Source organism: Orbicella faveolata, unplaced genomic scaffold, assembly GCF_042242905.1.
Source record: "Orbicella faveolata isolate gen_17 unplaced genomic scaffold, um_ofav_v1 contig_17, whole genome shotgun sequence".
In the NCBI taxonomy this organism is placed as follows: Eukaryota; Metazoa; Cnidaria; class Anthozoa; order Scleractinia; family Merulinidae; genus Orbicella; species Orbicella faveolata.
The window spans coordinates 456,746-483,606 of record NW_028301544.1 but is presented as its reverse complement, the minus strand read 5'-3'; the positions used below and the strand labels follow the sequence as shown (position 1 = coordinate 483,606).

The following is a 26,861-nucleotide window of genomic DNA, read 5'->3' as shown; positions in this document are numbered from 1 at the left end:
CAATTAAAATGTATCAACCTTTGCGTGGAGCAGTAACAATTTTGGCAGCAACTGATCTCATCCGCGGAGTCGAATTTCGCTTTTTTTGTTTACTTCCTGCAATTTCTCGCAGAGAAATCTTGGCTTTTGGTGATTGTTTTCTTCTCTTAAGTGATAGACTAGACGCTTCGCATTTCCACATTTAAACGCAAGCGCAAATCGCAAGCGAATGTTTCGTCGATGCCCTCCTTTAGCTTCTTCTGGCACAAAAGTTGACTGCCGCGAAATTACCGACGAATTTTGTCAGCTGACATCTGACAAGGCATCTTCTCCAAACGCTCCTTTCCCCTCCTTTATAGAGTGTTTTTCCATATTCTACTAAAACAGACAGGCCGATGAATTGCGCGTTTAGTCTTTTTTCGTAAATGTGTAAATATCCGCACTCGACTCGGTTCGCCGAGTAGGCGAGTTCAAGGCTATTCCGCTAGCATTCCTTTTTATCTCTTTTCCTTCTTTACCATTTATCTGCTGATTCGGCTTAGATGCTGAATGTTTCATGGCAGACGATGTAAGATATAAAGATATACTGTAAATATAAACATTGTACATTCATTCCCGGGGAGCGTTACTGTAGCCCGCCTGGGAGTTCACTTAAAACTTGTCCAAATCTGGAACTTGCTTTGGCAATGATTTGCAACGAAAATAGAAATACAATAAAAGTACTTGAATAAGTGTCATTGTCCACCCTCAGGCAGAGAAGACCTCTGGATTTAACAGCTCTTTCCTTGGAAGAGAACGGATCAAATTCAGCTTACGTGACTTTTTCCCTCGAGCTTTGCTCTGACAGCAACTGTTCTCTGTTTGGAAACATATAACGATGCAGCAAAAGATTAGCTTTTGGTTGGTTTGTAGCATCATATTATACACATATTGGAAAAAAGGATACAGAAAAAACCTTACCTTATTACATGAAATTTTCGCGACACGTTTAATTAGCGATTTTTAGGTGCGCATATTTCGCGACACCTAAATTCCGCGATTTTGCGAAAATTTTGTATTTTGAATCACTTTAACTTCGCGTTTTCGAGTAACCCCCCATTGATTTCCTTAACAATGTTAGTTAAACATGTCCTCCAATTTAGTAAACCGACTTAATCGATATCAAAGGTACGATAACGTCAAAATTAACAAACGCGCAACTGCTGGACTATATGTCAACAGTAACATAATTTGAGTCGTCAGGTTATGTTCGGGACACTTATTGTTCGCGTCACTTTAATTTCGCGAAATTTTGAAATCGCGAAATTCGCGAAATTAACCTGGCGCGAAAATTTCATGTTATAAGGTAACTAATTACCAAGGAGCTTTCTCTTTTCTTGATCATTCAGCATCTGAAACAGAAAGACAAATGAGAAAACTACCTTTTACTGACAAAATAATGGTGACCAAGAATTCTGTCAAACAGCACCGTGTTTCTATCGAGTTAAAGAAGTCGGGGAACGCGAAATGTTGTGGGAACAAGGGCCGACAGGCTAATGTTTCCACAGCTCTTTCCAGTTCTCTCAAACTTCCACCAGTGTTTCTATAATTTGATAGCAACACGGGTTGCTTTACGCGCAATATTGCTTTAAGTACATCTGTAGAGAAATAGACTTCATGTTTCATGTTCAGGTTGCGCGCGCAGATGGCAGATCACGCGTGACTTCGTCGAGACACGTTTTGGTTTCTTTTCACACCCGCTTTCACTGTTACTTGCATAGCGACCGTCTTTCAACATGCCATTTCCCGACATGCTATGTAACCTGGCCTACGTAAAAAATGTAACCACAACTGGTTTCTTTACGATCGAACTCGACTTTTAGCTATAAACGATGGATTTATTTGACATCAAACTAAGGCTAGGAGTATCAAGGAAACATTCTGCGAGAGATGAATTGACTGTTTTGAATGTTTACATCTTTCGAATATTAACTGAGCGGTAGCGGCCCAATTCTACCGAAAGTCACCATTGACAGCCGACCGACAACACTAAAATCGTTTCAATTATCCCGTAAATGGAGAAACCTGACAAGTCCACAACCTCCTTCATTCATTTGAGGTCAGGTTGAGGATATTGGTTATTTGTTCCGCTAAAACCCGGAAAAATTGCCAGTTATACAGTTAAACGATCTTTCAGCCGTTTACATGTCGAAAGATGGTCGAACGATGTCGCCTATGCACGTAACACTGAAAGCAGGTGTAAAGATCGTCTGAATTCGTACAACGGAAACACGCATCAGTTGAAGGCGTGCTTTTAATTGTTGTGTTAGACCCGTACTCTTTTTTTCATAAAATTTCTCTTTTGGCGTGAAAAAAGGCAAAATCTCTAATGATCAAAGAACTGCACGCAGTTAGGTAATGGCACAAGCATTCGCGAGCTGCTCACTTTGCATTTCCATGAAGGACGCTGTTCAGAATAATAATTAACAACTTTTATATTAGCACTTTTGTCAACTAAAAATAAATGTTGCGTCCTTAAAGATTAGAAAAAGGTTTACTCACGATGTTTTCACTGGCTTTCTTCAAATTCTATGGTCACGTCATCGCCGATGAGAACAAACGGAGCCCAGTGTTTTACCGCACCAAACTTCTCTGACTCTCTTAGACACCTCCTAGCCGGTGAACAGCTACACTTGCGCTACATCCAAGATTCAAATGCCTGTAGAAACCTTTCATAAACTCCATTGTTGCCTCGTCATCAATTGCCCAGAGTGACACGAGAACCGAGCGAGCACCAGCACCCAGGAAACACCTTGCAATACCGACCACACCCTCAGGCGTAATCTTACCTTGTGCACTGTGACAGCAACTTAGCACAACTAGCCTTGCACGCAGCTTCACCGCTCGCACATCCGCCATTTTCAACACAAAATCTTTCCCTTCAGGGATCTTGGATATCCGTGCGGGATTCGGAGCCAGAGCAATTTCACCAGTTTCCATATTGCCATGCGCTGCAATGTGTACCAAGGCAACTGAACCGATTCGTTTCAGCACCTCCTCTTTAGTTGCTTTATTTCTAGTGAGAGGTACGACACCGATCATTTCTCCTATTGTCTTTACTTCTTCTCTGGCATATGGCAAGGGCGATAAAATGGCTTCGCCTTGGTCGTTTCGAATTTCTTCAACAAATGGATCTCCCACGAGCAATACTCCACTGCTCCTGTGGTAGTCTTGAGGAAAGTTCCCGATCAGTTTCAGAGTCGTCAACGAGGGAAGAATTCGTATCCTGATAGATTCACTTAGATACTTGAATTTATCATCTAAAAATGCAGCATACGGAGCCAAACATAATGGACCGTCGGGGACAATGATCAATTCGTCGCCTTCAAGTAAGTCTGCAATGGGGACAATGATACAATTATGAAAGAAGCGCAAAGAATTGTTGTTGCAGGCTAATGTTTTTTCTCTTTCCTCGGTGAATTCTCTGCTGGGAGAAATTTTGTTTGTTTGCTCATCCAGAGAACGATTTTCACAGGCAACTCTTCCATCAATTTTGTACTCTTTAAAAACATCTTTTCTTACACACTCTAAGAAGGTAACAGCATCTTCGCCTTCTATTTCTTTCCTCCTATACTGAACCTCCCTTTCTTTTTTAAGTAGCCAGAAATGGATTTTGTTAATTTCTAGTGCTAACACCAGTGTTTGCATGAATATACCACTTGACATACTTGCGATCGTTACATTGTCTTCAGGTGAGCCAATCGTAAGCTATTCAGAGCCATATTGTGCCTTTATAAGATCCTCTAAGGCTTGTGCTCGTCCTTGCTCGACAACACACAAAGCCTCAGCAGTCTCTTGAAGCCTTAACAAAGTTCTCCAAACCGCAGTGTAAGCGTCTGGGCACCAATTACGATAAGATATTTTCCAATCATCTTCGGACTGAAGGAGAGCCCTCGTGTCATTGATCAATTTTACACTGGATCGGTAATAATCAAGAGCTCTCGGCAAATCTCCTGACAATTCAAAATCGCGTCCTAAGCAAAAGCATGAACAAGCTTCTTCAGCCCTGTTTCCCAGTTCTTTGGCAATGCTAAGATCTTGGTTGTGGTACTTTACGGCTTGTTTAAAATCACCCAGACTCAGGTAAGCATTGCCAAGATTGGCGTAAGCACGTCCCTCTCCTGCCCTTTCCCCCAGTTCTTTGGCAATGCTAAGACGTTGGTTGTGGTACTTTACGGCTTGTTTAAAATCACCCAGACTGTGGTAAGCAATGCCAAGATTGCCATAAGCACGTCCCTCTCCTGCCCTGTCCCCCAGTTCTTTGGCAATGCTAAGATCTTGGTTGTGGTACTCTACGGCTTGTTTAAAATCACCCAGACTCTGGTAAGCAATGCTAAGACCGCCATAAGCACTTCCCCTCCTGCCCTGTCCCCCAGTTCTTTGACAATGCTAAGATGTTGGTTGTGGTACTTTACGGCTTGGTTAAAATCACCCAGACTCCCGTAAGCATTGCCAAAATTGCCATCAGCACTTCCCCTCCTGCCCTGTCCCCCAGTTCTTTGGCAATTCTAAGATGTTGGTTCTGGTACTTTACGGCTTGTTTAAAATCACCCAGACTCTGGTAAGCAATGGCAAGATTGCCATAAGCACGTCCCCCTCCTGCCCTGTGTCCCAGTTCTTCGGCAATGCTAAGATGTTGGTTGTGGTACTCTACGGCTTGTTTAAAATCACCCAGACTCTGGTAAGCATTGCCAAGATTGCCATAAGCACGTCCCTCTCCTGCTCTGTCCCCCAGTTCTTTGGCAATGCTAAGTTGTTGGTTGTGGTATTTAATGTCTTCTTTAGAATTAATGTGACTCTTGTAAGCAAGTTCTTGAACGCAATCGTCACCACTTTGTCTGATCATTTTTATGTACGTGTACTGTTGTGACGAATTTGGTTGGCTTGTGTCAGCTCTCAGCTATCTGCTATACACCTATTAAACTTGAAATCAAAAACAAAAAAAAAATTTGTGATGGTTCATTAACAAAGTGTTACGTGACTACAGTCAAACCTGTATTAAGCAGACACCCTCAGGACCCTTGCTAGTGTCCGCTTAATACATTGTGTCTGCTGAAAACAGGTTCCCTCAGAATTCGTCTCAAAAGAGGGTTGTGCACTACACCCAACTAGAGTCGATTCGTGTTTTAACTTGACGATTCGACCAACCGGATGTCGATTCGAGGACCCTCTTTGATGGAATCGACACGAGTCGTCTCTCTTGCTGTCGATTCGTCATACCAGAAGTCGATTTGCGCGAGACTTAAAAACTATAGCGCATCTGGGCTTTGAGGGTGGGTTGAAAACGTTGTCGATTCGACACAATTCGACCGAATCGACACAAATCGTATCCCTTGCTGTCGATTCGTCATACCGGAAGTCGATTTGCGCGAGACTTAAAAAGTATAGCGCATCTGGACTTTCAGGGTGGGTTGAAAATGTTGTCCATTCGACACAATTCGACCGAATCGACACAAATCGTATCCCTTGCTGTCGATTCGTCATACCGGAAGTCGATTTGCGCGAGACTTAAAAAGTATAGCGCATCTGGACTTTCAGGGTGGGTTGAAAATGTTGTCCATTCGACACAATTCGACCGAATCGACACAAATCGTATCCCTTGCTGTCGATTCGTCATACCGGAAGTCGATTTGCGTGAGACTTAGTAAATATAGCGCATCTGGGCTTTGAAGGGTGGGTTGAAAATGTTGTCGATTCAACACGAGTCGATCGAATCGTGACGAATCGTGTCCCTTGCTGTCGATTCGTCATACCGAAAATCGATTTGCGCGAGACTTAGTAAATATAGCGCATCTGGGCTTTGAGGGTGGGTTGAAAATGTTGTCGATTCGACACGACTCCATCGAATCGACACGAATCGTGTCCCTTGCTGTCGATTCGTCATACCGGAAGTCGATTTGCGCGAGACTTAAAAAGTATAGCGCATCTGGGCTTTGAGGGTGGGTTCAAAATGTTGTCGATTCGACACGACTCCATCGAATCGACACGAATCGTATCCCTTGCTGTCGATTCGTCATACCGGAAGTCGATTTGCGCGAGACTTCGTAAATATAGCGCAGCTGGGCTTTGAGGGTGGGTTGAAAATGTTGTCGATTCGACTCGATTCGATCGAATCGTGACGCCTTTCCTTCGAAGAACTCTCTTTAATTGCCTGAGACTTAAACTTGTACCATGAACTAACTGTAAAAACGATATAATTTCAACATAGTTCAAACCAAGATCAAAATACTGTTGTACTAACGAGTCTCTCCCATGGTGAACCACTCCAAGAGCGGGAAGATAAGATGGCAATACCGCATTAACGGCTTCAAAACTGGAACAAAACAACACCAAAGAAAGTACAAAAGCGGCTAGCTTGCGATCTTTAAAATTGTAGCCACAAACGTTGCTAACAGATCCAGATAAAGGAGTAAACGCCTGCATCATACGTGTAAACCGTTAACGTTGGCCATGTGCTAACGAGTTATACAATATATGATTTGCCGAGTTCTCATGTTCACGTGTTATAATTCGAGATCTCGTGTTACTAAGTCGAGATCTCGCGTTATTAACACGAGATCTCACATTTTAAGTCAAGATCTGGCGTTATTAACACGAGATCTGACATGATAAATCGAGATCTCGTGTTACTAAGTCGAGATCTCGCGTTATAAGTCGAGATCTCGCGTTGCTAAGTCGAGATCTCGTGTTGTAAGTCGAGATCTCGCGTTACTAAGTCGAGATCTCGTGTTAAAAGTCGAGATCTCGCGTTTCTAAGTCGAGATACCGTGTTGTAAGTCGAGGTCTCGTGTTATGAGTCGAGATCTCGCGTTTCTAAGTCGAGATCTCGTGTTGTAAGTCGAGATCTCGTGTTACAAGTCGAGATCTCGCGTTACTTAGTCGAGATCTCGTGTTACTGAGACCCAAATGAAATCGACAGCAATATTTTGGTTCGAAAAAAAGAAACTCAAATCCAGATGGCCCTTACGGGCCACCGTAGTTTGATGATCCGGACAGTGTTCTAGTAAAGTGCACAAACCAGCGTCAATATTCCGCGGAAAACGCCATAACGGCCGTCTTTTTGTAAACATATATTACGAGCTTTAACTATAATGTAGAAATAAGAAACAGGTTATCAGAAAGGATTGTGAAGTAATAATAAATTAACCAATCGATCCAGTCATAAAAAAGCTTGGGCTCTGTTACCAATCGTTGTTGGGGAACAAAGCCAAAGCTTTTCTAGTGAAGAAAGCACACCTCGAATTGAAGAATAACATTTCAATATCACTGGATTAACATTAGGTAATTAACTTAGGTAATTTCTTTATACGCGAACAACGTGAAATTAACGTGCGCCCGACTCCCAACCTCGTCCCCAGGGTCTCTCATCTTACCGCCCCCTGGAGCGAGCGAAGAGAGTCGATCCGCACCACCGGAAGTCGATACCCGTGAAATAATGATAAATAAACGTTTCTCGTTCTAAAAACGTGGCGACAAACTTCGGTCGATTCGGTGAAGCACTTAACGAAGCGACTCGATTGGTCGGGAATGTTTCCTGCAAAGTGGAATCGTTTCCCTGAAGTCTACTCGCAGTAGGCAGTAACTGGGGTGTGAATTTTTTGACGATTCGAGTCGATTCGCCCAATTCGTCGCGAATCGTCTTTTGCAAAGTTTCGACTTGATCTCGACTTACAACACGAGATCTCGACTTAGAAACGCGAGATCTCGACTTATAACACGAGACCTCGACTTAGAACACGAGATCTCGACTTAGAAACGCGAGATCTCGACTTATAACACGAGATCTCGACTTGGTAACGCGAGATCTCGACTTACGACACGAGATCTCGACTTAGTAACGCGAGATCTCAACTTATAACGCGAGATCTCGACTTAGTAACACGAGATCTCGACTTATAATGTCAGATCTCGTGTTAATAACGCCAGATCTTGACTTGAAATGTGAGATCTCGTGTTAATAACGCGAGATCTCGACTTAGTAACACGAGATCTCGAATTATAACACGTGAACATGAGAACTCGGCAAATCATATATTGTATAACTCGTTAGCACATGGCCAACGTTAACGGTTTACACGTATGATGCAGGCGTTTACTCCTTTATCTGGATCTGTTAGCAACGTTTGTGGCTGCAATTTTAAAGATCGCAAGCTAGCCGCTTTTGTACTTTCTTTGGTGTTGTTTTGTTCCAGTTTTGAAGCCGTTAATGCGGTATTGCCATCTTATCTTCCCGCTCTTGGAGTGGTTCACCATGGGAGAGACTCGTTAGTACAACAGTATTTTGATCTTGGTTTGAACGAAGTTTGAAGTCCCGGGCAAATCGACTTCCGGTATGACGAATCGACAGCAAGGGATACGATTCGTTACGATTCGATCGAATCGTGTCGAGTCGACAACATTTTCAACCCACCCTCAAAGCCCAGATGCGCTTTGTTTACTAAGTCTCGCGCAAATCGACTTCCGGCATGACGAATCGACAGCAAGGGATACGATTCGTGTCGAATCGATCGAATCGTGTCGAATCGACAACATTTTGAACCCACCCTCAAAGCCCAGATGCGCTATACTTTTTAAGTCTCGCGCAAATCGACTTCCGGTATGACGAATCGACAGCAAGGGACACGATTCGTGTCGATTCGATCGAGTCATGTCGAATCGACAACATTTTGAACCCACCCTCAAAGCCCAGATGCGCTATATTTACTAAGTCTCGCGCAAATCGATTTCCGGTATGACGAATCGACAGCAAGGGACACGATTCCACTTTGCAGGAAACATTCCCGACCAATCGAGTCGCTTCGTTAAGTGCTTCACCGAATCGACCGAAGTTTGTCGCCACGTTTTTAGAACGACAAACGTTCATTTATCATTATTTCACGGGTATCGACTTCCGGTGGTGCGGATCGACTCCCAACCTCGTTTCCAGGGTCTCTCATCTCACCGCCCCCTGAAGCGAGCGAAGAGGGCGGTAAGATGAGAGACCCTGGGAACGAGGTTGATCGACTCCGTTCGAATCGAGTCGAATCGTTAAGTACCTCACACGAATCGACTCAAGTTTGTCGTCACGTTTCAAGAACGAGTAACGCTCATGTATCATTATTTCACGGGTCTTGACTTCCGGTGGTGCGGATCGACTCCGTGCGAATCGAGTCGAATCGTTAAGTACCTCACACGAATCGACTCAAGTTTGTAGTCACGTTTTAAGAACGAGAAACGTTTATGTATCATTATTTCACGGGTCTTAACTTCCGGTGATGCGGATCGACTCCGTGCGAATCGAGTCGAATCGTCAAGTGCCTCAGACGAATCGACTCTAGTTGGGTGTATTGGACATGAATGTCTTAAAAGGGTCATATCAATATTGGTCAGTATTAATCAAAAATGTATGAAATCTTTCATCGAGCCAAATTTTGCTCGTTAGAGACTAAGAATGGTCAATTGGACCGATCTATGGGGAAAAAGAGAGTTTTAGAGAAAATTTGTGCTTTACTTTTACCCTTTGAATACCAAACCTTTGCCAAACAATACCGTTTTTCAACGTTTAGTCAGGTTTTTTAGCTGCCATGACGCTAAATAAGCCTAAGTTGTCCTAAAAAAGCTTTTTTTTGCTAAAAGGAGAGCTTTTTCGAGGATTAGGTACAAAATTGAGCAAAACTTCAATTACGGGCATGCGCATAAGCCAAAATTTGGACTTCTTCTTCTTCTTCTTTTTTTGTTTTTTTTTTTGTTTTTTTTTTTTGCCATTAACCGTTCTCAATTTCGTTGTTGGCCCTTTCCTTTCTGTTTTTCTCTGCCCTTTTACACTGGCTACCTTTTGCATTGTATGTTCTTTCTGGCTGCGGTGAAAAGTTGGATGTTAATTACGGGCGAAGCCTAGAAATGGACCTTGATCAATCATAGGCGTTGTGGACCATTTTACCACCGTTTTTGCACCAAAACTGATAACCTTGTTTTTCGATTTGCGACGTCGGAATCTCGTCGATATCTAAACCTGACCATTGTGCGGAAAGAGCTAGCCTAGCACTACTATCAGCTTATCAAGAATATCTAATTACATTTAAATTGATGACGTCACAGGTGGTACAAAGAGCACGACCATTAATTATGCATATATGCGTAGTTGGTATTCAAAGGGTTAAAAGACCTTGAAAGGGACAAATAACAGTCTCGTGAACGATCGATAACTCTGAAATACCGTATTTCCGTAAACAATGACAAGTACATGAGGTGAAGCGATTTAATATACAGTAACAGTATCTATATCGATTGAATCATATGATAGGTTTACAAAATCAAACAAAAACAAAAACTCTGTAAAAACAAAACCAAATAACAAAATATTGCATTTCTGTGACAGCTCAGGTTGTTGGCAAATTTAAATGACCGATATCCTAAAACGTGGATAAAAAACAACCATGCATTCTTTTGGCAGTGTCCGTTTGATACAGGTTTGTAACAACAGGAATGACCATAAAAGTCATGTTTAAGGTGTCCGCGTCCGCTTAATAGAGGTGTCGGTTGAATACAGGTATTTTTTACAGTAAATGTGGGAAAAGAAAAATGGAACTTGCACAGCTGTCCGTTTAATAGAGGGTGCTTAATATGGCGTCCGCTTAATACAGGTTTGACTGTATTTTATTGGTGGTGTTTTATTGAAAATGTATGGCAATTTATTTACAACCTTAAGTAGTACTGGGTCGTGTTTCAAAATAAAAGGTGGGGAATAAATGGTGTTTCGACTAAGTCAATATCAGTAAATGCCTTTTGCTGGTTTTCCCGTCCCTCTATTCCCCTTGCCCCATACCCCTCGCATTCGTATAGCACTGATATATACAGTGTAATATTCCTAACTTGGCCATGAACAGCAGGCAACCAAACCAAATATGGCCCAGGAAATTAAAAGAAGAAAATTTCATCTTTGTTTACATCAGCATAACCCTACACTGGATATCGTAATTAATATATGCAGAATTTGGAGTTTAAAAAATGAGCAACAATAAAAGTATTTTTGAGGGAGTTTGAAAGTACAATGAAGGGTTTACAAAGCGAGTGATTTTCGAAAATTCTCTCAAATTGTACGAGCAGTTTCAATCAAAGAATTTTGCAAATAACGCGAGTAGGAAAAAAAAATAGCAACTGCTTGCGCTTTCATGCGCTTTCTCGTTTCACTAAGAACATGTATGCCCGTATTCCTTAGATTTGCACTGCAGTGCCAGGAACCATTATCCAATTATCTTTTGCTAGGCGACTGAAATTAACGAAGCATGCTAATCTGCTTTTCCAAAAAGTATATCCACCTTGCGTAAATTTTGCACACAAACTACAGTTCTGTTAAGAAACACTCCTTATCTACATACACATGAAAAAACTTGTTAAACTTGACATTCAACTGAAACTGAAAATAGTCAAAGGTCCTTCGGGCAACCTCGTGTCACTTATTTTAGAGTGCGAAGAAATCCACTGCTGCACCAAAAAAGTGTAACCCGCGTGCAATGCTAACTAAAGAAAACAGGAGCGCATTTTCATTTTCGATTAGGCTCGATCTAGCCCAATCTGACCCTTGCTCAATACTAATTTTGTGATTTATATCTGTTTTCTTGTTCACGGAAAGTGCGCATTAGATGCTAGTTTTTATCGGCTCATTATGATCCCCCATTTCTTCTCATGTCAGGGTTGAATTCAAGTATTTACGAGCCTTTATCAAAATGTTTCCAAAAACATGAGATTGTCATACAGGTTAGAATCCCTTTTCAAGAATGTTTACCCGGCTCTGTATTAAAATAAAACGAACTTTAATCTTAAGTTTGTCGTTAGTTACCTTGTTTTATGGGTTGAAATGATATTGATACCAAAGGAATCTAAAACAAGTCAGCGAGAATGAATTGTAGGTGATCCGTCTTCGAGTGATTCAACTTGCTTCGTTATTTAACGCAAGTAGCGTGACGCGTGTAATGTTATACATGTCATGAATTTGATCTGGCCTGATCTGCCACAAGTTCATATATGTACAGGAAATACTGATCATATCGTACAATTATACCCAAAGTTATACCTGTTTGCTTATCCGCAGAAAATGCACTCTTAATCGGCTCATTGTGATCTCTGGACCTGTCTGATGCCAACCCTCGTAAATAAAAGCATGGAATCTGCATAGCGCAACAAAAACTCCTCTCAATCGGCGCATTGTGATCTTTGGACTTGTCTGATGCCAGCCCGTGGAATGTGAATCGCGGGACCGAAACTCGTCTAATCGGGTCAAATCGGGCCGAATTTTACTCTTAGAGTAATACATCCGAACAGTAGTTGTGTTATTATTCTTAAAAAGTGTCTTGTTGCAGATAAAATAAAACTCAGAATTTTACGGTTTAGTAATATATGGGACCAAAAGAAAGATTATATTTTCTCAGAACTTGTAAAAGATCTTACATTTTATGAAATTAAAAACTAAGAAGGATTGATAATTTTCTTGTTTTAAAATATGACCACGTCTCTGGCGTGCAAACCAGCATAATGATAACTGCCATGAAATTCGCTTGTTTCGTTAGTGTTTCAAACTCCATTTTATTCACTCATCTGGCACCCTACACCTCAAATCCTAATCCTGGTAAATGATTATACAATCACGCACATATTGTAACATCCTCTCTTTCATAAAAATAAAGAAAAAACTTAAGTGTTCTTCACTTAGTCGAAATCAAGATAAATCAAGGGTCCAAGCTCAACAAAGCATTTGTAATGAAATAATCTGTGATCAGTCTCTGAACTGTAACAAAAGAGTTAGTAAATTGAAATGGTTAATCATGAGCACACGTAGTCCTTCAGGTACGCCGGGGGTCTCCTGTCACGCCTTGGCCTCTGGTGCTGATCGGTATTGCTCTCACAAGAGGTCGATCGTGGGGGTTTGTCAACTGGTTCTGCAGATAAGGTAGGGATGCTGAGTGAATCTGGACTGGGAATGCTCGAGTCATCCACTGGATCTGATTGAATGGGCTGAATCGGTGATTCTGATGTCTTCTTGAGGTGCTGCCTGTTTCTTCTGTAGACAGTTCCATTCTCAGCCTCTACCGTGTAAGATCGCTCATCTAATCTTGCAGTTACTTGGGCCTTCGGCCACGACTTGGCACCTAACTTAAAGGGTTTCATTCGTACGACATCCCCTTCACGTAGTACTGGTAGATCCTTTGTGTTTCTGTCGTAATACTTGGCTTGTCCCGTTGGCGCTCTTTCAACTGGTTCTTTTCAATTCCAGACTGGGTTGTCTTAGGCATAAGGAGGCTTTGTGCCGTAGGGAGGAGCGTTTTGGTCCGCCTGCCCATCAGACGCTTCGCAGGGCTCGTGGTCATCGCTTGGGTAGAAGTGTTCCTATAATCAAGGAAAGCCAAATACGGATCAGTCCCAGCCTTGATAGACTTCCGTAGGAGACGCTTGGCTGTCTTTACTCCAGACTCTGCCTTGCCATTAGCCTTACTGTTCCCGGGACTGCTGGTTAGGTGCTCAAAGTCCCAGGTCTTTGCGAATGACACAAATTCTTTGGAGGTGAATTGTGGACCATTGTCGCTCACGACTTGATCAGGTATTCCATAGCGGGAGAAGTGGCTTTTCAGCTTCAGGATGGCTGTGGTTGCCTTGGTGTCTGGTAACCTGTCTACCTCCCAAAAGTTGCTGTAGTAGTCGATGGTAACCAAATAGTCTTTACCATCCAGCGTAAAGATGTCAGCGCCTACCTTCTCCCAGGGCCGAGAGGGGACCTCGTGGCTCATCAAGGACTCATTGGGTTGCGACGTTGTATCGAACTCCCTGCATATCTCGCATCCTGAGATGTACTGCTTGATTTCAGCCGACATTCCGGGCCAGTAGATACATTCACGTGCTCTTCTTAGACATGACTCTGTTCCTAAATGGGAGGCATGAATTCTTGCTTTCATGTCTGCACGAAGATTCTTAGGGATCACCACAGCATTTGCTTTGAAAATCAATCCATTTTGAAGAGTCAACTCATCCCGCATATCAAAATATGGGTGAGTCAGTTCAGGGGCAAGTTTCTTTTCTTCTGGCGAACCTTTGAGAATGGTTTCAGATAAACTTTATAAAGAATGATCTTTCCGAGTTTCAGCCTTAATTTCAGTGATGCGCTCGTCAGAAATGGGTAGATAGTTGACCATGTTCACAAACTCTAGGTCGTCCTCATTATCACCTTCAAACGGGAGGAAAGCTCGCGACAACGTGTCGGCCAGGTGCATGTTTTTACCGCGCTCATAGTGGACGGTGAAGTCATACTTCTGCAGTCTCATCATCATTGACTGTAATCGCCTTGGTGTACGTGAAAGCGGCTTCTGAAGAATCACTTCTAGTGGTTTGTGGTCACTTTCCACATTGACATGTCGACCAAATGTATACTGGTTGAATCGCTCAAGAGAGAAAACGATAGCCAGCATCTCTTTTTCAATTTGCGCGTATCGTTTCTCTGTCCCTGTCAACGCTCGGCTTGCGTACTCAATGGGTCGGCCATTCTGAAGTAAAGCTGCTCCGAGGCTACTTTGACTCGCATCACATTGGATAGTGAGCTCACTGCAAGGGTCATAATAGCTCAGCACTGGAGCTTGTGTGACCATATGTTGTATCTTCTGGAATGCGCTGTCCTGCTCCTCGGACCATTGCCATTGTGTGTCTTTTCTTGTCAGGCGACGTATGGGCTCCATGATTTCCGAAAGCTTGGGAAGGAACTTCGCCAAGTAGTTTACGATGCCATCGAGCCTTTGAACTCCTTCCACGTCTTCTGGTCTAGGCATTTTGGTTACAGCCTCCACCTTAGCGGGGTCAGGTTTCAGACCATCGCTCAATAACAGGTGACCCATGTAAGGAACCTCTTTTTGGCGCAGTTTCATCTTGTCTGCGTTCAGAACTATGCCGTAATCTAGACATCTTTGAAGCAGCTTCTCCAGGTTCTCGTCATGGTTTGAGGTAGCTTCGTCATCATTTTGCCCCTTTCCACAGATCAGGATGTCGTCTGCAATACACAGGACTCCTTCCAGGTTCTCGAGGGCATGGTGTAGATGTTTCTGGAATATCTCTGACGATGCGGATAGACCAAAAGGTAGACGACACCAACGGTACCTGCCATAGGGAGTGGCAAATGTTGTAAGGACACTTGATTCTGGTGCCAAGACACAATGCAGTAACCAGATTTTAGGTTGACTGTGGAAAAGACTCGTGCTTCAGACAACTCAGGAAGTACGTCCTCTAGCACAGGTAGCTGATCTCTCTCTCTTCTAAGTGCTATATTTAACGGTCTGGGGTCTAGGCAGATCCTCAAAGCTCCGGTCTTCTTAACTGCCACAGCTAAACCGCTGACCCATTGGGTGGGTTCGTCTACTGGAGCAATAACGCCTATTTCTTGCAGACGGTCCAGTTCCTGCTTCAGCTGGCCCTTGAGTGAAGCTGGTACACGTCTAGGCGGCGCAACTACGAGAGTGATGTTTTGATCCACTTCTAAATGCACCGTTCCGAGTAGCGTTCCTAATTCCGGTTGGAACACTGCAAGGTGATGCTTGATAATTTCTTCAGTTGTACTGAGGCTCTTGACTGCTGGCTTCATCCGTTTAGGTGGCTGTGCAATCTTGAAATTTTCTTCATTGATGGTTATTAGGCCCATTTGCTGAGCTGCCCGCGCTCCTATGATTGGTGTTAGTTGTTTCCTAACAACTAAGAATTCCACTGAGAACTTCTTTCCGTTCGTCGGGTTTTGAATAATGATGCGACAGGATCCAAGAGGTTGCAGTGTCGTATCATTCCACATTCGCAGTGTCTTCGTCGTGCGCTTGAGTGACTCGTCTGGAGCAAGTTCGGCGGGAATTACATTAACTGAAGCACCACTGTCAACTTGGAATTTCACGGGTTTCTTTGCAACAACCATTTCAGTGTAGATTTCTTTCGGGTATTCTTCTTTCTTCATTGCATGTACCACTTCCGGTTGGTCCGTAATGCTTGTGATGTATTCTATGTCACTTTCTTCTGATTCTTCGGACTCTTCTCTCATACTCTGGACCTTGCTGTTGCATTTTGAGTTCAACTTTCCTGGAGGCAAGATGCCAGGAGTCATAGCCATCACGTTAGTCGAAACACTTGAACTCGCCATTACCAAAGGCGTTTGTTGTGCCGTTCCGCTCGGCGGATCAGTCTCCGTGTCTGACATTTAGAGAGTTGTTTACTGAAAGTGCCGTAGGAGTGTTAAGTCAGGATAGCACTCGTATCTCTCTCCACAGTAGAAAGGTTTAGTCTTCGGGTTCAAACGTTATTAGACATCCCACCGCTGCCACCATGTTTCAAACTCCATTTTATTCACTCATCTGGCACCCTACACCTCAAAATGACCTTTGATCCTAATCCTAGTAAATGATTATACAATCACGCACATATTATAACAGTTAGCTTTGTAACAGTTGGTTTTATAAAACGATAACAGCGAAGCTAATTTCTGACCGGTCCGGAACCGTTTTTACTCTGTTTTGAAAGACAACCGAAATTGCCGAAACATACGAATTCAAAGATTCTGTTCCTGCTCATTCTCAAAATACATTGACCTTGTACAAAGTTTGCTCACAGACAACAGTGGTCAACTGTTGTGTTTCGAAATGCTTCTCATGGTGAAGCTCTACACAAAATATTACTTGAATTCGACATTCCAAATTCTTCACGACAGCATACAGGTTTATTCTAAAAAAATCAAAATGTGCTGATGAAACCCTACTGAAATTCTGATATTCCGAATAATGAACGACTTTGTGAGCAGAGCAGACTGGGAAAACACAAGGGTCAACTAGACATCTAAAATTTCGTTTCTCTAAATTTAGCAGCCCGCAAAAACGAGAATTTATTTCTCTTCTTTTCACTGTAAATTGTGTAATGCTTCTTTACAATTAAGCAAAAAGAAATATTTGGCTTGAGTTGGAATAAGTCTGTTTGTTTTGCGTTGGTATACATGCAGCAGTGATCAAATCAGATATTTCTCTAAAATGAGCAAGACAGAAATTGAAGATGCCGTTTAGATGAAATACGAAAACGATCACCAAAGGAAAGATGTCAACATTGAAAGAAATTCTTCCAGCCGTAACAAAGGTGTGGAGACAAGTATAATGGAGTCTTTGTTCGGCAAATGACAATCATGGAAGCTTTCTTTAATGTGCTACGGATCATGGAAATCAAATCAAACATTGCGAATCCACCTCCACGGGAGCAGAGAGAAGTAATTAGTGGTTTATTGCCTAATACTGTAAGCTAAGCTTATGGACAGGTAAATCAACTTGGAAAATGATATAAGACTTGAAATCTTCTGTTCTGCTATCAGAGACACAAAACTGACCCTTATGTACCTACAAATTGGTCGTGTTACATCTCAGGACTCATAAGAGTATTTGAAGTTGCCCCGTTTTGTTTCCAATGCAAATCTCAAATCAACTGAAATTGAAAGTCAAAATGTCAGTGTCCGGTAAGGATTATATTAAGTTATATTCATTGGGTTTGTTCCGTCTAACACGTTCTTCATCCCTCTCGCATTGGTTAAATCCGAGTTCTAACAACAATTTATTAAAACAACAGTTGTGTTTTGAGATGCTTCTTATGGTGAAGTTCTACACAAAATATTACTGAAATTCGACATTCCAAATTCTTCACGACGGCAGACAGGGTGTTAATTCTAAAAAAATAAAATGTACTGGTGAAACGCTACTGAAATTCTGATATTCCGAGTAATGAACGACTTTGTAGACAAAGCAGACTAAGAAAACACAAGAGTCAAATTTCGTTTCACTAAATTAAGGACCCAGTGAAAACGAGAATTTATTTCTCTTCTTTTGATTGAGAATTATGTAAAGTGGCAATTAAGCAAAAAGCTTGAGTTGGAATAAGTCTAATTGTATAACGTAAGAGAATGTTGTTGATTACCGGCGTTGCTCTCAGCAGTATAATTTGTAAGCAACGATGAATTGTGTCACAATGCTTTACACATGGCGAACAATTCCATACAGTCAGCGGCGGTTATTGCGGACGCGTACATTGTCAACGATTCTCCTTGCGGGCGCGTATTTTGCCAGCGATTAGCACTGCGGGCTCGCATCTTTCTCCAAAAACAAAATGGCGGATGGCAAGAGGAAACGGCCTTCGACGCTGGAAAAATTTTCAAATTTCCAAGTTTGATCAAACTTGGATATTGATTGGATTTATCAATATCCAAGTTAACCAAATACCCAAATTTGGTTTCAAGTTGGTTAATTCATGGATATTTCAAGTAAGAATAAATAAACCAGTAAAACCCGAATTAGTATTTAAGAAAATCACAATTAAACTTGTTTATGATAAAACCTGAAGTAGTTTTTTAACTAAAACAATATTGGATTTCTTAGAAGTAATCTTATTAACTAAACCTATGTTCTGAATATCCAGCTTAGCTTGTAATACAAACTTGGGTTACTTTCCACCCAAATTTGGATTCTTTCATGCAAACGTTGTCAGTTGTTTTTTAATTAAAACAAGTTTGGATTTCTTAGAAGTAATTTTGTTAACCAAACCTGTGTTCCGAATATCTAGCTTAGCCTCTGATATGAACTTGGGTTACTTTCCAACCAAATTTGGATTTTTTCATGCAAACATTGCCAGTTGTTTTTTAACTAAAACAAGTTTGGATTTCTTAGAAGTAATTCTTTTAACCAAACCTGTATTCTGAATATCCAGCTTAGCTTGTAATATGAACTTGGATTACTTTCCACCCAAATTTTGACTTTTTTTCATGCAACTTGGCCAGCTGGAGCTGGTTCGCAAAGGGATGATAGTGCTATCCACTGGGTAAATCACTGGCGAGTGGTTAAGTGTCAAAAGTAATAAAACAAACTATGCTATCCACTGGATCTAGTGATTCAACATCACCCACCCTTTGAACAAACAGGGCTAGGTTTCTTGCCAAACTTAACTTGTTTTTTTGGTGGCATGAGTTGCTTCATTTGCAATTTTAAGTTAGATACCTCTGCATTGTTATCTGCTATCTGCCATCATTAAAATACAGTTAGTTTGTTTGTCTTAAAAGTATCAATAAAAGATCAATGACTGAAAAAAGATGGCTTGTGAATTGAACTATGAACTAAAAAATAGACAGTGTAATCTCATTATATGCAACTCAACTGTTCTAAACTTCATAACCAATACAATCTTGGTATTAACAGTAACCAACCAAAAAGGTCAATGTTACAAGTCAGCTCTCTTTCCAGACATGATGTTGCCATTCTCCAACAGCAATTCCAAGTATGCTACTGAAGTTGATGCTATCCATTTGACTTGAGCGACTTTCTCTTACCCACAGCTTGTTTTCATTCCAGTTTCGATGTTTAATGAAGAAATATCCTTTCACTAACTTTTCAGAAAATAACACGTGCTTTACTTGGGCATGCCAAATTTCATCATCATCATCTCCTTTAACCAAGATCATGTCATTTTCCTCAGGATAAACAGGAACAATGACAGGTGGCAAAGGAATACTTTCCCTGAATGGATCAACAACTGCAAAATTTCCATTCACATCTGGGAAAAGCATGATTTCTCTTTGTAAATCTTTAAGCCCAAGAATGGTGCCAGTCTCAAAGGGTTTCACATAAACTGTGTCACTTAACGGGTGATGCATAACACCACCCGCGGGATTCCACACAAGCTGATAGGTGTCTCCAAGAACAACTGGCTGAGGATTTTTATTTACATTTACAAGAAAAAAACTGTTGATGCAAAAAAAAATCTCAGCGTTTTGTTGTTTGGCAAGCACAACATCACCATTTCTGTGCAGTTTCCCACCCACAGCAATTCTATGCATAGGTAGGTATGCACTGCGATAACACTCAGCTGCATCAGCAACAACACAGGATTCCAAATCTGAGAAGTAATCCATAATGGAAGCACTTTCTTCCCTAAGAAGGAAGTGCGATTGCCCAGATCCAATAAGGACACCTTGATTGATTCTAGTGGCATCGGGGCTGTTCTGACATAACTGAACCAAGTATTTTGCTCCCTCAAGGGAAGATGCTACAATCTAAAAAACAAAATAGACCAAATCAATTTCTTTGATTCTATGCAGTCCTGTTTCAGAACATGTGATGTTAGTCTGGAGAATTGTTTTTGTATGGCAGCAACAAACAATAGAATGATCAAGAGCTTGAAATTTTAAGAGGTGACAATTGATAAGACTATCCCCATGTGGAAATTAAGAGCAAATAATTTATTGTTTTAGAACAATTTTCACTAAAGTATAACCAACTGAGCAAGTTCCAATTATTCCTGAATTATGGAGGAGCTTTGAGTTTAATATAAATCTTCACACATTGCAAGCTCTCATGTACTCAGCAACAACTTTTTAGGTTATGTACAATGACTTCAACTGCTTGCATCTAATTTCTACAACAAATGAAAATGATACATTCGGAAGTACACGTACGTTTCATGATCAACCGGGCGCCGGATTTTGTCTTTTCTCAGGCTCGCCGAACTTCTCAACTTTCTTGCTATAAAGTTCTGATATTTAAAGAAAGAAAAGAGCATACCTTCAAGGCGATCTGGATCGATATCATGATCGTCTACTCCAGTTTCTTCGTGATCCGGCCTAGTTTCATTTTCCACCACTGTTTCCTCTTCCAATATTGTAGGTGTAACTTCATCGCAAAATGCACTCGAGTTGAGGTGAGACATTTGCGTACGATAATTTACTGCTTTGCCATTGCAAATTATACAAAAACAATGAACGTGGGCTGCTCGGCGAGCTGAACAGTAGCAGGTGGAAGACGGAACTCTACTGCTTCGAACCGCCATGTTTTCGATTAATGAATCGTTTCTAGTGAGTTGCCAAAGCAGTACGTGGCTTTGTCACTGGGCCCAAACATAAATTAGCCAATGAAAAGCCAATATTTTCATGACGTTGCAATGGCGCGAAACAACAGCCAATCAGAGGTGTTGTCAGTCATTATGTAATCCAGTGCTGCAATGTCGTCGAAGACACTTACAAGATGGCGAGTAGTAAGGGAATTTTGTATCGAAAGAAATTGCCATTAACTTGTTCACCAGGAGGTACTGTGTCTAAAAGACCGGAAAGTGAACAACCCATGGATCTAACGGAGGAATCTGTAGGTGACACAGACTCGGTTAGCTCCCGGGAGGATTTCTATTCCGTGTTGTCTCAATCGACGGCAAAGTTAGACTTACCTGTGAAACTGACGCGGGAAAATGCGCGCCAAAACTTTGCCGCTGTCGAATCTTCCCCAAGCAAGACTGTAGGTTAGTAGTGGCTTTCTTCAATCATTTCTTAAGTTATTTAGATAGCTAAGCGATTCTGTAGTCTAATTATAACATTTACCCCTTTCATCAGAATGGTCAGTCTCCGAAGTCAAAGAATGGGCGTTGAAGACTGGGAGCGAAAGTGTCGCAGAAAAGTTTGAACAGGAAGAGATTGATGGACGTATACTTTTGTCGACTACTGTACAGAGCACTGAAGCTATGGAGAAGTTAGGACTCGATACTATTGGCAAGAAAGGAAAATTCTTGGAAAAAATAAATGAACTCAGTGCAAGACCCAATACAGGTACATTGTGTATGCCGTATTTCTTCGATTAATAATAGCCGGGGGCGATTATTTCTATTTTCGCACCAAAAGGGGGCGATTATTCAAGGGAGGCGATTAATCGAGGGACGGCTATTATTCGAGGAAATACGGTACATATTCTTTGGTCCAGTTGATCGCCTTCGATTTAAGCTGCGTTGTTTCGCGTTCACTTCTCAGGCTTTATTTTCGGGACATACTTTAATTCTCTGTTGCGCTACTTTTTGCAACACATAAGTTTTCTTTTCTATGTTACAAAAAGTTTCAGTCATCTTGTTATGCATCCAAAATATATAAACCTTTTACAGCTTCTGACGCCATCTTGGTTGGGGGCAAACACGGCAAAATTTACAGGAAATGTATGGGGAAAGTGGAGTTTGATGCGCGATAATTTGAGGAAGGTTGCCATTCTGCAATTTCTATGAATTACAAACTAAAGATGCCAGCTAAAAGAGTTTACCGATCAAATTTTAGAAATGAAGTCTCACTAAGAAAACCGCAAATGAAGATTTTCATTTTCATATATTTGTCTGTAGAACCGAGCCGCTCTTCGGGGGAAAATTTAGAAGCATTTGCATGAAAAATTAAAAATACGATTTCTCGCTTCTCAGCAAGCCTGAACCCTTCAAATTTAATCGGTAACATCTTTTGCTAGCTACCTTTACTTAACTCATAGAAATTTCTAACTCATAGAAATTTTAGAATGTCAATCTTCCTCAAATTATCGAGCATCAAACTCCCGACTTTTCCCATACATTTACTGTAAATTTTGTGGCGTTTACCCCCAACCAAGATGGCATCAAAAACCGTGAAAAGGTTTATTCCTTGCCACTCGCGAGAGAACAAACATTCTCCGATACATTATCCTGTGCGTAATAAGTAATTAATTGGCCATGTTAGCTGTAGAGAAAGTCAGGAAGAATTCTGCATGGATTGATTTTTCCTAGTTTAATCAAATGTCATTTTTAATAGACTACATGTATTTTGTTCTCGTGCAAAAAAGATTTTCATCAATCCTTAACTGAGGTTTGTTTTCAAGGACGTATAGGTAGGCTCATTAAGAATGGTGCTTTAATCAGATTTTGATATACATGCCAGCTTAAATTAACATTTTATCTGTTCCCAATTTAAGGAGGAAGCTGTGAGCGAGGCAAGCCCTTGTCAAGAACTGATTTTTCATTGATGGACAGAATACTGACTAACACGGAAAAAAATCAAATGAACACAGCAGATCGGGCCATTTATAATACAAAGTAAGTCTCCAGATATTTAGTTTTGATTGTTGTAAGAAGTTTAGCATATTTAGGTCTGTCATCAGCCACATATATGCACAGGTTAGTGAATGTAATTCGTAATCTTAATGAGTCAAAAGATGCCTGGTGCCAATCACAAAAGTGATTCAAGGCCATCTTTTATGACATCACAGGAGCAAGTAGCCCTCTGTGACCCTTACTTGATAGCCCTACAACTAATATTTTATATCACAAAAACCGTTTATTGTAAATTTGAAGCGTCATCTCATTGCTAAATATGTATGTTCTAGAGCAATTTGAGTCTATCGATGATGTGGTTTGCATTTTAGTGATTTTAATTCATATTGTCTGTCTTTACCACAGAAAGAAGAAAATCACCAATTACATCAAACAGGTTTGGCCTTTGGGGTCTCTAGCACCAAGGTTTCGAAATAACCCAGATGCAACAAAAAAAATGCATACTGTCGTTGACAAACTTGCCAAGGATGAGGAATTTACTTTGCCAAGACTAGGATTGGGGAGGAATGCTATAATGCAAATTATACGTAAACACATGGATGAAAGACGACGTAAGGAATCTGAGCAGCTGGACGTACCTGGCATGCCATCCCCTGTGAGCAACAGTGAAAGTGATACCTCAAGTTATGTGAGTGGAGACAGCTCAGAAAGTGATGAGGCAAAGTCAAATAAATTAGAGGACTACTACAACACCGGTGAGCCATGTATATTTTGGATACAGCTTTTCTGGTATATTTTGTGTTGTGATAATTAATTTTTATCATTGCAGCAAGTGTCCTATTTCCAACAAGCACCTTTTTTGTTATATTTTGATACACTGTGAGTGCCTGTCTTCAGTTTCAACTCTTGGTAACTTTTGTGCTTGTTTGGCCTTGATGACTGTTGGAAGTGGTTGTCATCACTAGATACCAACCTGGGATTAATCTGTATAATCATAATTTTATCTAATTTATAATTTGTCCTTTCTCTACATTTCAGGACTCACTTTATCATAGGCTGAAAGCATCATCTTGGCTTGGATGGACAGAGCAACGATCAATGATGTCCACCTTATAAAGGACCTGAAGCCACTTGCAAAAGAGTTCAATATGAAACTACTTAGGAACAAAGAAAAGAATGCCCACATCCGTGCAATTGCAAGTATCCTCTTAAAAAAAGAGAGGATAAAGGTGACAGCTCCATTGGAAAGCATCACCAGAGATGATGTGCAGATTTTTAGAAAGTGACTTGATTGTTACAACTGCAAGTCAATGTGTCTGTCAACAAGCACTTTGTTAGCTGACTTATCTCCTTGGTCTGAGTTACAGACAAGGTGGTCAACTGATTGCATGTTTGAGTTTGTTAAGAGATGATATGGTTATTGGAAAGTGACTTGATTGTTACAAATGATTGCAACTCAATGTCTGTCAACAAGCACTGTGTTAGCTGACTTATCACCTATGGTCTGAGTAAACATCAGGTGGTCAACTGATTGCATGTTTAAGTTTGTTAAGAGATGATGAGGTTCTTGGAAAGTGACTTGATTGTTACAAATGATTGCAAGACACTCTGTCAACAAGCACTGTGTTAGCTGACTGATCACCTTGGCCTGAGTAGACAAGGTGGTCAACTGATTACATGTTTGAGTTTGCTCAGGATATTTTGTAGCTAATATGTTGTTGTTTGTAGCACTTGGTTATTACACAACCAGAGGCAACTGCGTCGAATCGTATCCCTTGCTGTCGATTCGTCATACCGGAAATCGATTTGCGCGAGACTTAAAAAGTATAGCGCATCTGGGCTTTGAAGGGTGGGTTAAAAAGGTTGTCGATTCGACACGACTCGATCGAATCGACACGAATCGTATCCCTTGCTGTTGATTCGTCATACCGGAAGTCGATTTGCGCGAGACTTAAAAAGTATAGCGCATCTGGGCTTTGAGGGTGGGTTGAAAATGTTGTCAATTCGACACGATTCGACCGAATCGACACAAATCGTATCCCTTGCTGTCGATTCGTCATACCGGAAGTCGATTTGCGTGAGACTTAGTAAATATAGCGCATCTGAGCTTTGAAGGGTGGGTTGAAAATGTTGTCGATTCGACACGATTCGATCGAATCGTGACGAATCGTGTCCCTTGCTGTCGACTCGTCATACCGAAAATCGATTTGCGCGAGACTTAGTAAATATAGCGCATCTGGGCTTTGAGGGCGGGTTGAAAATGTTGTCGAATCGACACGACTCGATCGAATCGAAACGAATCGTGTCCCTTGCTGTCGATTCGTCATACCGGAAATCGATTTGCGTGAGACTTAAAAAGTATAGCGCAGCTGGGCTTTGAGGGTGGGTTGAAAATGCTGTGGATTCGACACGATTCAACCGAGTCGATACGAATCGTATCCCTTGCTGTCGATTCGTCATACCGGAAATCGATTTAAGCGAGACTTACTAAATATAGCGCATCTGGGCTTTCAGGGTGGGTTCAAAATGTTGTCGATTCGACACGATTCGATCGAATCGACACGAATCGTATCCCTTGCTGTCGATTCGTCATACCGGAAGTCGATTTGCGCGAGACTTAAAAAGTATAGCGCATCTGGGCTTTGAGGGTGGGTTGAAAATGTTGTCGATTCGACACGATTCGATCGAATCGACACGAATCGTATCCCTTGCTGTCGATTCGTCATACCGGAAGTCGATTTGCGCGAGCCTTAGTAAATATAGCGCAGCTGGGCTTTGAGGGTGGGTTGAAAATGTTGTCGATTCGACTCGATTCGATCGAATCGTAACGAATCGTATCCCTCGCTGTCTATTCGTCATACCGGAAGTCGATTTGCCCGAGACTTAGAAAATATAGCGCATCTGGGCTTTGAGGGTGGGTTGAAAATGTTTTCGATTCGACTCGATTCGATCGAATCGTGACGCCTTTCCTTCGAAGAATTCTCTTTAATTGCCTGAGACTTAAACTTGTACCATGAACTAACTGTAAAAACGATATAATTTCAACATAGTTCAAACCAAGATCAAAATACTGTTGTACTAACGAGTCTCTCCCATGGTGAACCACTCCAAGAGCGGGAAGATAAGATGGCAATACCGCATTAACGGCTTCAAAACTGGAACAAAACAACACCAAAGAAAGTACAAAAGCGGCTAGCTTGCGATCTTTAAAATTGTAGCCACAAACGTTGCTAACAGATCCAGATAAAGGAGTAAACGCCTGCATCATACGTGTAAACCGTTAACGTTGGCCATGTGCTAACGAGTTATACAATATATGATTTGCCGAGTTCTCATGTTCACGTGTTATAATTCGAGATCTCGTGTTACTAAGTCGAGATCTCGCGTTATTAACACGAGATCTCACATTTTAAGTCAAGATCTGGCGTTATTAACACGAGATCTGACATTATAAGTCGAGATCTCGTGTTACTAAGTCGAGATCTCGCGTTTTAAGTCGAGATCTCGCGTTGCTAAGTCGAGATCTCGTGTTGTAAGTCGAGATCTCGCGTTACTAAGTCGAGATCTCGTGTTAAAAGTCGAGATCTCGCGTTTCTAAGTCGAGATACCGTGTTGTAAGTCGAGGTCTCGTGTTGAGTCGAGATCTCGCGTTTCTAAGTCGAGATCTCGTGTTGTAAGTCGAGATCTCGTGTTACAAGTCGAGATCTCGCGTTACTTAGTCGAGATCTTAGTCGAGAAACAGTTTGTTAGCAGATCATAGAACACAGGTTGTAATGGTATACATTAAGGGTGTAGGAGTGACAACGGATTGTGTTACTAATGACCTTTAAGTAACAGTGAAGCTACGTGTATTGCTTTAGCTACCTTTCTTTACACAGACCTCATGTTAACACCAGAAAGTGAAGAATTGATCATTGCGGTAAATTTTCCAATTTAAGCAATTGGAAAGAAGAAGCCTGAAAAAAATCAGGGCTTCAACGGGATTCGAACCTGTGACCTCCGCGATACCG

General features: G+C 41.5%; 1 protein-coding gene and 2 pseudogenes across 3 annotated transcripts; 1 reads left to right on the top strand and 2 right to left on the bottom strand.

Annotated features, from left to right (window-relative positions):
• Positions 1-635: 635 nt before the first annotated feature.
• LOC149113029 (tetratricopeptide repeat protein 28-like) lies at positions 636-17,474 on the bottom strand (annotated as a pseudogene). The gene is made up of 4 exons (XR_016206869.1): positions 17,392-17,474; positions 2,521-4,941; positions 1,337-1,370; positions 636-836 (listed from the first exon to the last, which is right to left on the bottom strand). The product of XR_016206869.1 is annotated as a tetratricopeptide repeat protein 28-like (transcript).
• A 1,506-nt stretch (positions 17,475-18,980) lies between these two features.
• LOC149113028 (uncharacterized) lies at positions 18,981-20,618 on the bottom strand. Its single transcript, XM_089288566.1, has 2 exons — positions 20,592-20,618; positions 18,981-20,083 (listed from the first exon to the last, which is right to left on the bottom strand). Exons 1-2 carry the CDS (start codon positions 20,616-20,618, stop codon positions 19,259-19,261), a joined length of 852 nt encoding a protein of 283 aa, XP_089144692.1. The 3' UTR covers positions 18,981-19,258.
• A 432-nt stretch (positions 20,619-21,050) lies between these two features.
• Positions 21,051-26,057, top strand: LOC149113027 (uncharacterized; annotated as a pseudogene). Its single transcript, XR_016206882.1, has 5 exons — positions 21,051-21,318; positions 21,410-21,622; positions 22,773-22,893; positions 23,257-23,606; positions 23,890-26,057. The product of XR_016206882.1 is annotated as an uncharacterized LOC149113027 (transcript).
• The last annotated feature ends 804 nt before the right edge of the window (positions 26,058-26,861 follow it).